Genomic DNA, 16317 nt, shown 5'->3' with positions numbered 1-16317 from the left:
AATTGACGTATCGTAATACTTATAGAGTTGACGTATCAATTCTAAACTTTGATGCCCCCAGTTTTAATGCAACAAGCATGTACAGTGTTTGACTTGAGTTTTGCTTTATTCCAGAGTGAAGATGTCGACTCAGGATGGTTAGTTTGATGTGGTGTGAGCAGAATGAAGACCTGTAATCATGAGTAAGTATACCCTGGACAGACAGTCGATCTTATTTCAGGGGATGGTGAGGTGGCCCAGTGGTTAAGGCATTTGTTCATCATGCTGAAGACATGGGTTTGATTCCCCAAATGGGTGCGATGTGTTAAACCCATTTATGGTATCCTCAGCTGTATGTCGATGGAATTTTTGTAGTTAGTGGAGTAAAACCATAATTACTCACTCACCTGTTGTAATCCTTTAGTTGTGTTCAGTGATACTGATACAGATGTCATGATATAGCCCTATGTATAACGATAGTTTGGCAGTATTGGTAGCCATGGAAGCAAGTATGAATTGATTACACAAAAGTGATAACATGATGATGGTGACAGTTTTGTCACAATTTTGTGATATGTTAATTCATATATCATACACACATCAAAGTGTATCAACTAGAATATGTTCAGGAAAAGAAAATTAGTAACCTTTTGTGTACGATTATACCTGTTACGCATTCTAAATGAATTTTTTTGTTAAATTGTGTGTTTATATCATTGCTTCTGACCTGTATCTTAAAAATGAAGATAAACAGGCAGTTCTGTGATGAAACAAATCAAGCACTGTTATATTGTGGTGGGTAGATGTTACACACTGCGTCATGTAATACTTTCATGGCATTCACAGCCAAAAGAGAGTGCTGTAGGTTTAGGTTTTGTATGGGGTTTATAAGATGTAAAGATCAAAGTTGTCAAAAGTAGTAAGTAATGAAACAGGATAAGCCATTTTAGAAGCTGATTGGCAGGATAACCCACACATGCTTTATTTTGATTGGATGGTGAAAGATCACTCAGATAGGACTTAATGGAACCTGCTGGATTGATGATACTGTACATATATTGGGTGGATGACTCTTCTATTGATAAACTATGGCATGATTTGGTGGTTGAACTGCAAATACATTGACTGGTTGACTCAGACCTCTGGGTGCTTCGTTCTCTTACATATAACACTTTAGATAAGTTGGGTGTTTCATTCAAACCTTGTATTCGCATAGTGTTCTTTAGGTTATATTGAGGAATCAATGTTATAAATTTCATCCGTTTGGAGTATGGCATAATATGATAAGAGGAAATATGTTTCCTTTCTTTTAATATTATTGATACTGATATGAAAATGGCTTGCATGATATGAATTTTAATCCCTGATATGTGATGTGAAGTGTTTTGAAATCAAGCGTGAAAGTCCAGGTGTCTTTATCTTCATAGCCAAGATGTTGTTGTTGATGTAAGGGGTGTCCCTAGATTATCATCCTACAGGAACATAATTCAAGTAGCCCTTGACCTTCACTGATATGTACACACAGGTACACTCCTTGCTGCTCATTGATGCATTATGATGTTACATGTATGTAGCATGCCTGTAGCATGTCTGTAGCGTGTCTAATTCTCAGGGCAATCTACTGACTTGTTTGTCATTTGACCCAGCATCAGTGACTTGGGTGTGACACTTGTGCTATACTGACAGTGGTTTGAGTTAGTCTGGTTCGGAGTGCCGGGACACTCCATCAACATTCCGGGACACTCCATCAACATGTCGTCTTGCCGACTCAAGACGACTATCCTCAAATGTTAAGCATTGTGATGGGCATACTAGGCCAAACATAACCTGTTCTTGCATGCTTTGACCATTATGACTGGTTGTTTTGATGAGAATGAATATTTAAGAAAGCCGAAAACAAATTGCAAAGGGACTGTTTAATAATTGAGGAATATCCCATGAAACTGCATGGCTTATATCCTTTTGATTGTGATGTCATTTGGGAAATCACCGAGGATGATAAGCTAATTCAGTGTGTTTATTGATTGATTTTTTCATTGCTCAACAAGGAAATTGAGGGCTGATATACAGTCCTTCCCTTTCTTCAGTTATTCATGTAGCCTTGTTTACAAAACATTGAAATTTCACCTTGCCTTTGGATGATTTTGTTTGTGTTGTTGTGCAATGAAAAAAAACTGCTTGGTATTTGTAGAATTTCACTTTAGGCAGTGGTATTGTAATATGAAGGATATATTATTGTGATTTTTATTGAACTACATAATGCATGGGACATAATTATGCTTACTGTTTTCTAATGTTGCTTGCACTTTTGATCACTTGATTGTCTGGTCCTGACTAGAATATTTTGCTGACAGCCAAATTGTTCAACAACAAAAACAAATAAGAATTTAGAAGTATTATGTGAATATATTGCTAGGCTAATCATGTTTAGAGTTTATAATTAGGGATATTTACAACGTTTTCACTTGTTATTTTCTATGATTATTTACAGGCTGGTCTTACTTTGAAGGTATTGCAGATTATCAGTGTATTGCTAACAATGCTTTTGCAATAATGGACCAAACCAGCATTATACCAAACTCACTCACTCCCTCATCTTGTAGAGGTCTCTGTATCCTAATCTATGAAGTAATACTTATAAATTATAACCATGCTCTTTGCATACCAGCAATATGGTAATAACAGTTCTGATTCATGCTACAGTTACCTACTTAACAGTACTTAGCATCAGCAGAGGCCCTGTGTTATTAGTCATTGAGCAGTTATCGTAACATATATGGTGATTGGTGTGAACTGTCAAGCAGAGAGTATCATTTACTTACAATAACAGTGGGCACGGCACAGTGGTCCGATCTGTGATGGGTCACTGTGTACCTTGTTCCACGGTCATACGTTCAGATCCTATAATCCTTGGTCTCACAGCAGCATGATCATGATAACTGAGTTAACTGCGCAAACTATGACATTAATCAGGCTTCTGAAATGTCTGGAAATGACTGAAATACCCATATTAGCATTAATCCAGAATACAAAAACATGGCTTTCTCAAACATGTCGCTGCCATATAGCTGGAATATTGCTGAGTGTGGTGTAAAACTAAACTCAATTACTCACACAAACATGTTAAACTCATTTTTATGCATGTCAATACATATATGCAGCTGCCTACATGATCTAGGTCTCTTGTTTACTGATGCAGTTTTGAAAACAGAAGGAAGTAACTATGTGAGTCCAGTGTATTTGGGAGTACACTTTGTCAGTAAAGTATAGATTCCAGTACTTTTGGCTGGGTTGAGTCCCATACAGGATTCGAATCCACACCCTCAGAGTCAGGCACCTAATATCCAGCACACAAAGTCAGATGCCTAACCCACTCAGCCACCGCGACTTCCACTGAGGGTGTTGAGCGGGTGTGGGTTCAAATCCCTGGATGGGACATAATTGCAAGTATAACATGTTAGATTTGATCATTTTCTAAATGGCACTGTGTAGTCATATTTGAGTCAAGTTTGTAATCACCAAAACTTTAAAGTGACACTGCTAAGATGGGATTATTACACAGGGATTGATGGCACAATTACTTAGTTTTTGATCATATATTTACCACATATTTACAGAGGGGTCAGTTAAAGTTGATCACTAATAGGATGTTACCTAAAATAATCCTTGTCACATGCAAATGAATGAATTTAATTGATTTTCAGTGCAGTGTTTGTCATAGAGGCTTTACACAAATACTGAAAATGAAATAGCTAATTGTTTGTCATTGTATGCCAATGGTGGATCAGTCCTTACAGTAGCAGCAATATCAGTTGATAATTTACAGAACAGGTACGTGCCTGCACATGTGAGTACATATGTGTGTGTGTGCGTGCGTATGTGTGCCTGTCTGTGTGTGCATGAGGATGATGAGTACATTTGTGTGCATGAATACATCTGTGTGTCTGTGTTTATGTGGGCTGCTTGTATTAGTCCTGTCTACTGCTGTGTGCATGAATACATGTGTGTGTCTGTGTTTATGTGGGCTGCTTGTATTAGTCCTGTCTACTGCTGTGTGCATGAATACATGTGTGTGTCTGTGTTTATGTGGGCTGCTTGTATTAGTCCTGTCTACTGCTGTGTGCATGAATACATGTGTGTGTCTGTGTTTATGTGGGCTGCTTGTATTAGTCCTGTCTACTGCTGTGTGCATGAATACATGTGTGTGTCTGTGTTTATGTGGGCTGCTTGTATTAGTCCTGTCTACTGCTGAGTTTATGGTGTTTAGTGCATCCAATGAGATACCATGCTGTAGTTTATATTGAATGCCTACTCACAGTATACTGTCACTGCACCCAGCAATAACTTGTTTATTCCCTTGCTGCATATAGCTGCGAAATGGCTGATTCAGCGATAAGCAGTACTCACTCACCCACCCCTTGTTTATTCCCTTAATACAGAGGGCAGGGTAGGGTACTTTCCTATAGCTGGAATAGTATGAACTGGGATCAACCGACCCCCTGCTGTCTGGGCAGACGAATCTGCTGAAGAATAAGAAGACATATGATATCAGTTGTATATCAGATCTGTAGTCTGCGGACCGCCTCCGCGGTGTAGTGGTTAGAGCGTCCGCCCGGAGAGCGGAAGGTCGCGGGTTCGATCCCCGACCGCGTCATACCAAAAGACGTTAAAATATTGTACTTGTTGGTCCCTGCCTGGCGCTCGGCATTTTTGGGTACAACAAGGACTGGTCGGCTCGGAGTCAGTATACTGTGTCTGAGTGGGGCATTCATGCTTCACTGCGGCATGGTATCTCAGTGTGCTAGCACTATAAAACCAGCTTAAGTCTGGGCTAGTACAAGCAGTCGCACATACACATACACACGCATGCACGTCATCATATGAGCGAAATATTCTCCAGCACAACGTTAAACCCAATTTCACCTCACCTCACCTGTAGTCTGCGATTGTCCAGTAGAGAAAACATGATTTTTTTCTCCTGTTATGTTATGTAGATATATTTTTGAAAATTATAAATATGATTTTGGCTGAAAGAGTAAGTATATGAACATACAGGAATTATAATGAGCTGACAGAAGACAACTGAACACATTGAATTATATTCCAGTGCCACACCCTGTAGGTCACGTAGGAATGTTAATAGATCTCAGCAATAATTATTATCTACGGTGAGCTAAATTGGGATGGGCGTGGTCAGGAACACATTGTAACTTGTCATGATCTCAATTAATGATAGCACAATCTAATACATGATGTATTGAAATATTAACAACAGATGCCTCTATGCACAGGTCACTCTAAAACTGATTTAGGTCAGCCTTTCTTTACTGTAAGTCACAAAATGGGGACAGTGATTCCACTTCAACTCATCGACAAGTATTATTTGGTGTTGACTAATAATTCAGTTTGGTGAAATGGTTGTTAGCTTGTAAAGATGTTAAATTAAGGATTTAGAGATATCGGAAAGGATTTAGCTGCATTACATGAACGTTATTTCTTAATCTGGTTTTGTGTGTTGATTCTCTGTAAAGGTTATCCAGACAGACTAGAGGTTTTATAAACCATCAATACAGGTGATTGTGTACAACATTATCAGTTCCTTTATGGTTGCCATGGTTACAGATTTCATGTTATGACTCATGCATGGTTTCAAACTGTGGTATATGAATCATTAAACATGCTATACATGTAATCTGTTGTTACTCAGAGGAAGCAAAGAAGACGCTGATGATGGTTATCTTAAGGAAATACCGTGTCCTTGTTCATCTGGTGTCCTGGGCTGGGTTGATAATGATTTATATCCCCCACCTCTCTGTGGGATGCTGCTGTGATTCCAACAGATAACACATGATGGGGAGAAACATGGGAAGATATTAATCTTCATTCTTTTATGTGAACATTATGCACATGACATCAGATTAATTGTTTCAAGGAACATTTTGACCTTACACATGTCACTCAGTGTTTGGAATGAAGCAGAAACATTGAGGAGTTGTTGTCGTAACCCAAACATACCTTATGACTGTTAAATATGGAACAGTTTTGGAACTAAATCACAAGATATAAATGCTATTGCAGCAAGTCCCTAGATTTAATTAATATTGTATTAATCACCAGTTTCATGTAATGTAGTCCCAGAACTAACCACTGGTAATTACTATAATGTTTTTCAATAGCATTGATGACTCATTAGTGTAGCTGGCAGAGAGGTTGTTAGACATTGACAAGATGTGTGGTTTGGAAGTTTTCTGCACTATTTGAAAGGAAGGACCTCTACAATGTTACCATTCCAAGCTATAGAATAATTCTCCCTGTGGTTGTCATTTCTGCCGTTGGTGCCAAAGATTGATGTTCATAGCATCAGTCACTAGTATCTATGGTCTACACTTGATTATTGATAAGCCACTGTCATATTATAGCTGGAATATGGTCTGATGCTGCATGAAAACAACCAACAATTGACTCTAAACACACAACAGAGAAACAGACAGCAGATTGGTTTGTGTAACTGAAACCCACTGATAAGCCAATGGTCCTATTACATGCAGCTTGTATAATGGTGTAGAATTTCCATGTCAGATGTAATTGTAATGTGAGCCTGAAACTAAATGACAATTGAGAATGTTGTTTAGTCTTGAGAGAGCTGAGGATGTAATTTGAGTGCACGTTGATTTATTGTTTGGGGATATGTTTGTGTGGCTACAGATCATGCTGTATGCATGTATAGGGCACTTTATAGAATAAGGATGATGATGGTGATGATGATGATGATGGTGATGATGATGATGGTGATGATGATGATGATGATGGTGGTGGTGGTGATGATGATGATGATGATGATGATGATGATGATGACAACGACGTCATGGTTATTGCAGTATTGCTACAACTGAAACTGTTTCTGTAACTCATCATGCTCACAAATTGGGTTCCAATACTATCAATACTTAATTGCATTTCCTCGTGATGATAGGTTTGCACGACACAATGTAGCATCCAGCATTGCACTGCCATGATGAGTTAAAGGATCACAATAAAGTGGTCTGTGTGGCTAGTTATGCTGTGATTACACTGAAGGTTAGGAGGGACTAGTGAAGGGTGATTGATTGGACTGCAGTGTCTACGCTGCCACATCGTGTTTATGTAGTGTTGAAAGGTAAACTTGATGTGGTTTACAAGGTGCTTGCTCTATCTATTCCCTTGATGTTGGCACACAGGATCTGAATGCAACTAGGTCAACAAGAAAACAGGCTTATTTACGCTTTGTGTACACTTGAATGGGTTGCTGAGCAAAAACGTTTTCTTTGGCCTGTGTTTCTTGCATATTTATCGATAGATTTTGTCTCAAAGAGTTAAATATTTACATTCCAGAGTGCTTGAGTGTAGCTTCTTGTATTTCCTTTCTGTATATAAATGTCAGAGGTGATAAAAACAAATCCAGGGTGATGACATCATTGTATGTGATGAAACCATAGCCGATGTTATGAAACCATAGTGAAGGTGATGAAAACTATAGTGGATGTGATGATACCATAGCCGAGGCGGTGAACCATAGCTGAGTGATGAAATCGTAGCAGAGGTGATGAAACCATAGTAGAAGTGTTGAAACCATAGCCAAGGTGATGATACAACAGCTGAAGTGGTGAAACCATAGTTGAGGTGATGAAACCATCACCGAAGTGATGATACTTCTGCCAAGGTGATGAAACCATAGCCAAAGTGATGAAACGGTTCGGAAACCATAGTCGAGGAGGTGATGAAACCATAGTCGAGGTGATGAAACCATAGTCGAGGTGATGAAACCATAGTCAAGGTGATGAAACCATAGTCGAGGTGATGAAATTATAGCAGAGGTGATGAAACCATAGTCGAGGTGATGAAACCATAGTCAAGGTGATGAAATTATAGTAGAGGTGTTGAAACTAAAGTAAAGGTGATGAAACCATAGCCAAGGTGATGAAATTATAGCAGAGGTGATGAAACCATAGTCGAGGTGATGAAATTATAGCAGAGGTGATGATACTACAGCAGAAGTGATGAACCATACCTGACTGATGAAATCATGCTTGAAGTGATGACATGATAGCCTCTTGTATTATGTACAGAAACTTAGGTCCTGAACTGAAGTGGTTCTATTGATTTTAAGTGGAACTCTAAATATGACAGAGGTTATGTAGAATAAAGTCAAACTCAGAAAGCTGAGATGGCTCACGACAAATTGAGTTCATGTGTGACAGCAAATCGTTGATTCCTCTTAGCTGTCTGTATTCGAATCTATCCTCGGCTTGAACACTTAATCTCTTGTCGGGTGTTGCTGTCAGTGCTTAGCTAGGTGTGAACAGCACCTTTTATGATGTTTAAGTGATTCTCAAGTGGACTAGTTTGTCATGAACACCCAGACGTAGTCAAGGTATGTGTGATACTAGCACCCAGAAGGAGGTGGTATTGTGAGTCAGTGGACCTTGGCCAGTAAGAGTGTGTACGGGAAACTTCGGGCTGGGCAGTAGAGGGAAAGTATGTCCACTGACTCAAAGCCACCTATTGCCCCAGATACTGTTAGCTCTATTGCCCCAGCTAGTGTTCAGTCACTGTGGAGTCACTGTCCAGCTATCGTCCCAGCTGCAGTCGCAGCTGCATTCATCTAACTATCATTCAAGCTCTGACTGTTGTTCAGCTGTAGTCCCAGCTATCGTTACTATCCCCAGCTGCAGTCCCAGCTTTGTCCAAGCTGTTTAACCTGTCCCACCTTCCTCCTATCCTCTAACTCATCATTCAAGTCACACTTCCCATGCTTCACTCTCACAACAGGAAAGTGATCATGACTCTGACTGTTGTTCAGCTGTAGTCCCAGCTTTGTCAAACTATTGTCCAAGCTGCTTACCTTGAGGAGTTACTATCCAACTATTGTTCAGCTGTAGTCCCAGCTTTGTCCAAGCTGAATAAACTTTTGTCATCTTTTGTAATGCGTTTGTGTCTTATGTTTAACCTGTCCCACCTTCCTCCTATCCTCAATGTGAATTCCAGAGCACTCATGCATTATTTTACCCAAAACTTTGAAACTGAAAGTGTTTGTTGTATGTGATTTTGTCACACTTCCCATGCTTCACCTCACAACAGGAAAGTGATCATGACATGCCTCCCATGTTATTCTCAGTGAGAAAGCGGAGGTATTTTTCTTATAGTCACTGTACTTCACGTAAAATGAAAATATAAAAGAAACATGAATGCTCATGAGAGATCTTGACACTGTTCAGTCTACATGATGTAATCATAAGCTTGGGGGACATTGCCAACAGAAGGATTGGGGTGATTTGTCAAACTGGTGTCTGAGTAAAAAGCTCCCAAAGACAGTCAAGAAACAAACAAAACATATTCATTCTACAAGTGGTCTGCTGCCAAGGTTTAAGTTGTAGCAGACCTCCTTAACCCTGGATCCCCTGTGTTTTAACCTTGGTGTTTTTTAAAGGTTTTGAACAAAGCCTTGGAGCTTGCTTTGCAATGTGAGTAAATTTCATTGACAAACAAACATACTGAATGTGAGCGGATGTTTATGTTTTGAGTGCATGTCGAGATTGCAATATGAGATTGTTTTGTATTGAAGGTGAAGCACGTAGGTGGTAATTCATGTCATTACTGACCACATTCTAGAGTAAACAGTGGATCCAGAAGCTGTGCTTAGTTTCATGATTAAGGCTGTTCCAAAAGACATTTCCTATGACATACATCATTTCAAAATTGAGCATTATTTCAAGGGGTCCTTGTCATTACCCTGATGGTTAAAGATAAGATATGGGGGTCCCTGGACTCAATTCCCAAAGGAGCAGATCACACACCCCAGGATCTCCAGATCCTCTTCGATTCAAACACTGCAGAGTGGCTACAGTAGATGCAATATTTGCAGTAGGAATAAAAGTTTGATGTTCCTAAAACATATAGCCCTTTGAATCTTGCATGTGCATGCACACAGAATTATGCCAGAGCCACGAAGTGGCGAGGTCTCTATGGGAGTCAGTGGGCATAGCCCCCGTAAAATTTTGAAATTTCCTTGCATTTCAGAGAATTTTATCATCATTCACAAGTCAAATTAGCTGAGAGAAACTTTATTTTATTTTATTTTTTCCTTGGGGAATATATGTTTTTGGTGTACCTGTTGTGTTTCACAAGTCATCGGTTCACATGTCCACAAGTCATTATTTTGAAGAAGGATCAACTGAACTTTCACCCATTCATAAAGAATTTTGGGAGGTGTCGCACACAACACATGACTTGGAAAATTCGAACCGCAAATAACTATATAAGGTATGAATTCGTGACATGTATGGTCATACACAGTTCTGAGTTTTGCACGCCATCTGGTGAGGTCTCTATTTATAAACCTGGGGAATTCCAAGTTATGGTAACATCACCATGTCAAAACGGACAATGTTACATTTCAGTATCATGAGAATTAAGGAAGTAATTTAGTAACTACCCAGAACACAAAATTCTTTGCGTGCAGAACACGCAGGTAGAAAATATCGTGCGTGAAAGGTAGATTTATTTGCTTGAAACATGCAGGTTTTTGAGTTAAGGCGAACACAGAAGAAGATCCGGGGTAACACTGATATAGTGATTTAGTGTTATTCTGATCACAGAGCTACAGATAACTTTTTGGGTCCTTGAGTTATGTACTCCCTTGTCTTCATCTCAATTGGGTATCCTAATTTTCCTTTGAGTAACGAAATAAATTGTACTCACCTCACTCAAACTCAATTGGGTATTTTGCCATTTTCCATTAATTTTACAAAATATAATAAAGTTTAAATGTTAGTGTTTTGATTTACATTTGATCTGTAATATGGGAAACAATTAGAAAGACTGCAAGTTGTCAACTTCATTTTCTGATAGGAACCTCTCAATATACTTCAGTTAATTTATCTAACCACTGATAAGCAAGCTACGATTTGACATTTTTGTGTGTACACATGTAAGATCACATTTATTGAGTATTTACATAACTTCAAGCGTACTTGTACGCAATAGACTTAACAGGAATTGAGTTTTCACATAAATATTTAGCGTAATTTACGCAGATACGCAGCTTATCTGTACCTCTGTGTTCATGATTGTCTGATTGGTGCTTCTGCAAACATCTGTCATCAGACTATTCTTTGTCTTCTTAACTGTCTCGGAGCTACCCGGTCTTTTTAAATTGATTTTATGCCTAAGGTATGGACTGTTATAAGTTGAGCTATATATAGCTACTGGTAACTTGCTAACTAGATTGAAATTAAGGACTTTTGACGAATATTATGATGGTTATGTGAATAAAAGGAAAGTGGGTTTGATTATGTAATGTTCATGATATCAGCATGATTTAATTACTTTTATTGATGCAACAGGTGGTGATCAACATGTTCACAGTGTTTTTCTCCTTCATTGTTTCAGCAACTAGCACTGTCACCGACTATGATGAAATTCAAAGGGCTGCCAAGGAGAGGGCAGAGATTGTCGCCAGATATGACAAGGTAGATGCAATTATTCATTTTGTTGTTGAAACAACATGAGCAAACAAGGTATATTTCAAACATAGCATCAATAACTCTAATATGATGTTCAATTTTGATACAAATTTTGCCATGTCAATCAGTTGTAGATCTTTGGCTACCTGTTAGGTATAAACACACGCATACTTCCATGTATCACAACATCCCATATTTTTCATAGTTTCAATATGTTACCATTAACAACAGCATAGGAACATTTCCAAACCTCAATTTGATTTACTGTCTGGATAAATGGACCCCGAAGGAATGATAAAATGGCAAATCTAAATGTAAAAAGAAAGATTTTGACTGATCGTCACTTGGTCAGGTTTACAGTGATATGACCCCTGTCAAACAGTACTTGCTCCAAGATATTCTGTTGTGTGGATATGTAGCATTTCTGCGGTACCAAACATGAGCTTGGCCATCATTCATGAACAAAACAAATTGACTTTTATCCCCATGACCTCAAATTCCAGTGACATCTAGCTTGGCATCAAACTAGTCATGGTTCTTTGTGCACTGGGAATAGCAAGGGATGTGTGATAGGTCGTATGGCTCTATATCCTGCTGAGTTTAGGCAATTTGGACTTACTGTTGGACAAACAAGGACATGGGAGCCACTCTGTTTTCAACACACCACTTGACATCAATGGATGAAGTTTTGTGATTCTGAGGGCTGTATTTCCCCTAGGTGTTGCCACTTATGGACACCCTGAGGTCCTTCATTAGTTTGCTGATATCTTCTGGCCAATTGGCTGAGAGTCCGGGGATGACAACCAACATCTTGTGCAGTAGCCCTCAATTACATGCCAGCAATTAGCCATTTTTGAGCAGTTGACAGTTTGGGAGGCCCCACAAAAATGGCTATATAACTCAATATTGATGTCTGACACTGTGCTAGGTAAAATTGAGGAGGGTTATATAGGGATCAACTTCAATGTTTTTGCGCATATGGAGGTAAAAAACAGAACAACCAATGTACATACTCATTCCTGTGTAAATCTGTACAATGGATCCATGCTAAGTATGCACAATGGTTTTTATGTTTGTAACTCAACATAATTCTGAAAATATAAGTCAGCAATTATAGCTTTACACAATTCTTCTTCATATATCAAAACAAACAAAAACACTCTGAAATCAGTAAAATCATTGGCATGGAATCCATTGCAGTTTATTTATGTACAAATATCATTGGATGAGATGGTCTGACTCCATGTCTGGATTGCGTGTCATCAAATCCCAGTGGCTTGGTATATTACTCATGTTGTCATTGACTGGTTTGTACAGCTTACTGCCAAATCCAGGAAGACTGGGTGCATCCTCAAACACCAGACTAATCGTACATCTTTTGTTTGTGTATTCCAGGGCAGAGAAGAGGGTGCCCACATTGACCCTTGGGAGGATCCAGCATTTGAGGTCTACCAAGTGACAGACAGATTTGGCTTCATTCAGTATGTAGTTCACACTTATTAATTAACAGCTGGTTCTTCTGACTAGTTGTGGTAAAGAACATTGAGCTTAGTTACTTTTCACCAGTCCAGATTTTAAAACAGTACATCCTAATGTAATCTATGTAATCGTTTAATAATTAAAGAATACTGTAGGGATGTGTGGATTTTATCAGGGATTCCATAGTAAGAACTCAAGGCATGCAAACTGGTCTTAAAGGGGATTTCTTCAAAGTTTATCATTGTATTAATCAACAGTGTATGTAATAACCTAAAACTAAGCATTAATGTCTTCCCCTTTAAACGCCCCGATCTCAGGAAATACAAGTTCACTCGACAAGCCAACACTTAAGTTATAACTATGTTGAAATCAATTGAGATTTGGTTGTTGGGTTAATTGGTCCAGTTTTGAAATGTTTACTGAATTTGTTCTAATCTTGGGGCCAAGTATCAGCTTCTGATCAAAGACCCTATCCACAAAGGTTCAGTAGCTCTACGTCATTGGTAAGCCAGTGATATAGTTTAGAGTTACAATAGATCGTAATGCTACGAACACTTTGTGGAGCATGTCCCAGGCCTATGTACATCCCAGTGTGCGAGCTGCATGCATCATGTATACACCTGTGATCTGGTTTCATGTGTATGTATAACTAGATATTCCTCTGTCTTGCAGTGACCATGCTCTGCCTGCCACCACAGATGCTGCAGAAACCAAGGTTTGGAGTAGTGCATTCGTTGTCTGAAATTAATGCTAGCAAGTGGTAAAAATGTCATATTATAGTCTTGTTTTGCTACAATACTTTGCAGCAATTATATCAAACTGATGTTATCATTGTTAGTGTTTTCTGATCTAAAAAACTCTTGAGTAGCTAATGGAATGTATCAACATTAGTGATAGATCTGTAGCTATTCTACAGCCCTTTTAGTCATTCGAGCCATGTCAGGTTTAAGCTGTGTCAGACAAATTGCCTATACACATTTTTGTGGACATCTTACGATAATTTCATAAATTATGTGTAACACCAGACTATAGTACTGTCGGAAATAGAAAAAAACTGTTTTTAGGCTGTTACTCTGTATCCCTAAAATTGACACAATTGCAAATAGCATATGTCGAAATAACCCACTTCGGTCTAACTGGGCGTTCAGTGGGATGCGAAATACGATATCCAGAAAAGCATGTTTACTCGTAAAATCGGGCAAAAGTTGCTGCTGAAAACAATAGATCAGACTATAGATGGCAATTAGGTCGCTCAGCCAGGTTTGACTACGGACCGTCGACTCACCTGGCATGAAATGCAGGTGCTGCTTACAGGCACAAGGGGTCATCTCAAAGATATTTTGTGCTTTTTCATGTGTGTTGACTATGTCTCATCTACTGATTAACATCTTACGTGTCTTTCTTTCATAAAGTTTATGTTGAGATATGTAAGAGAGTATGATACCCGAAAACCATAGAAGCGCGATCAGAGTATATAGGTGGCATGACCACCGAAGATCGACAGGACTGGATATTATTTGTAAATTGTTATGGCGACGCGTGTACCTCCCCAGTATAATTGCCCTAAAGGATTATCTTATCTTAGCTGATATCTCTATCCCCCAGCCCGACCCCAGGTTTTGCTTTTGAGGCGACCCCTCCTATCTGTTTCTTTTTATAGTGACAGTGAGACTGCATGGTAGCTACATCCTTAATAGTTTCGGCATAAAAGTTATTATTTTTTACGTCAGCTATCGTTTATAATGTATCTACGTCTAATTTCAAATTGGGCATTTAAAAAGTGTCCTTTGTAATACAATATCGTCGCACACTAATTTGCATAAAGCCATGGTCTGTTCCAAATAAGTCTTTTTGGACTTAGAAAAAACCCTCATTGCTCATTTCTGCACTAATTTCCCCTCAGTAAAGTCCTTTTCTCACTTTCACATATCAACTACATAAATTGTAGAGATAAGTAAGAAAATACAGTTTTTTTCTATTTCCGACAGTACTATAGTTCGAGTTAACAATAAAGTTGAAGTGGTTGTCGAGAGAATAGGTTGCTTTTAAGGCTGTGCTCTCACGAAGGTGTGCTTTGGTGGTGGCCATCTGGAAATTTTAGATTGAAAATTTCACTTTAGTGTATCAGAGGACATGCAGAATGTGCAATGTTAATTCTTAACAATATGAGATACCAAGTGTTTACACCAAATGCCTATTCACTTGATAAATCAATTGTAGTTTTACTATCAGATGTTGAGACAATGTTCATAGGCCATGTAATGTTTCATTGCCTTAATGGGATGGAGAAGCTGAAGTGATGTATCATTAAAGCAGATTGAATGCTTCTTATGGTCGCCTTTTGTTTCAGGCTAAGACTCTCGAGATAGAGAGAACTCAAAAATGGTTGAAAATGCTGAAGAACTGGGACAAATATTTTCCCGGTGAAAAGGTAAATAAGGTGAAAAGCTTTACATCATTCTTCTTCATGTTGTTCGTATGAAGGTCCAAGGGCGGATCCCATAGGAGGTAGACTGATGATTTGATCTTTGTAGTGACACAGCCTTGCTTACTCTTTGTGTCCTAGTCACTTAGGTTGTTGCTTCAGCAAGTGTCACAGGTTAGGGATACTGTCATGGATAGTGGTGTCATGTGGAGAGGGATAGTTGGTTGTGGAGGAGATGGTAGTGTCATATGGAGAGGGATCGTTGGTTGTGGAGGAGATGGTAGTGTCATGTGGAAAGAGATCGTTGGTTGTGGAGGAGATGGTAGTGTCATATGGAGAGGGATCGTTGGTTGTGGAGGAGATGGTAGTGTCATGTGGAAAGAGATCGTTGGTTGTGGAGGAGATGGTAGTGTCCAATGGAGAGGGATCGTTGGTTGTGGAGGAGATGGTAGTGTCATGTGGAAAGAGATCGTTGGTTGTGGAGGAGATGGTAGTGTCATATGGAGAGGGATCGTTGGTTGTGGAGGAAATGGTAGTGTAATGTGGAGAGGGATAGTTGGTTGTGGTGAAGATTGTAGTGTAATGTGGAGAGGGATAGTTGGTTGTGGTGAAGATTGTAGTGTAATGCGGAAAGGATAGTTGGTTGTGAAGATTGTAGTGTAATGTGGAGAGGGATAGTTGGTTGTGGTGAAGATTGAAGTGAAGATTGTAGGGTAATGTGGAGAGGGATAGTTGGTTGTGATGAAGATTGAAGTGTAATGTGGAGAGGGATAGTTGGTTGTGATGAAGATTGAAGTGTAATGTGGAGAGGGATAGTTGGTTGTGGTGAAGATTGTAGTGTAATGTGGAGAGGGATAGTTGGTTGTGGTGAAGATTGAAGTGTAATGTGGAGAGGGATAGTTGTTTGTGGTGAAGATTGAAGTGTAATGTGGA

The 16317-nt window shown here is 39.1% G+C and overlaps 1 protein-coding gene across 1 annotated transcript in view; it reads left to right on the top strand.

Annotated features, from left to right (window-relative positions):
• LOC124279809 (USP6 N-terminal-like protein) overlaps positions 1–16317 on the top strand; it is a 42413-nt gene that overhangs the window by 12835 nt on the left and 13261 nt on the right. Inside the window, 6 exon segments of the mRNA XM_046715689.1 lie at positions 115–182; positions 2471–2488; positions 11407–11486; positions 12876–12961; positions 13632–13674; positions 15310–15390. Of these exon segments, the coding sequence (XP_046571645.1) occupies positions 179–182; positions 2471–2488; positions 11407–11486; positions 12876–12961; positions 13632–13674; positions 15310–15390 (312 nt within the window). The 5' untranslated portion in view covers positions 115–178.

This window comes from Haliotis rubra, unplaced genomic scaffold (assembly GCF_003918875.1).
Source record: "Haliotis rubra isolate DU_JTF1 unplaced genomic scaffold, ASM391887v1 Scf257, whole genome shotgun sequence".
Classification (NCBI taxonomy): Eukaryota; Metazoa; Mollusca; class Gastropoda; order Lepetellida; family Haliotidae; genus Haliotis; species Haliotis rubra.
This window is presented reverse-complemented; position numbering and strand designations above follow the sequence as displayed.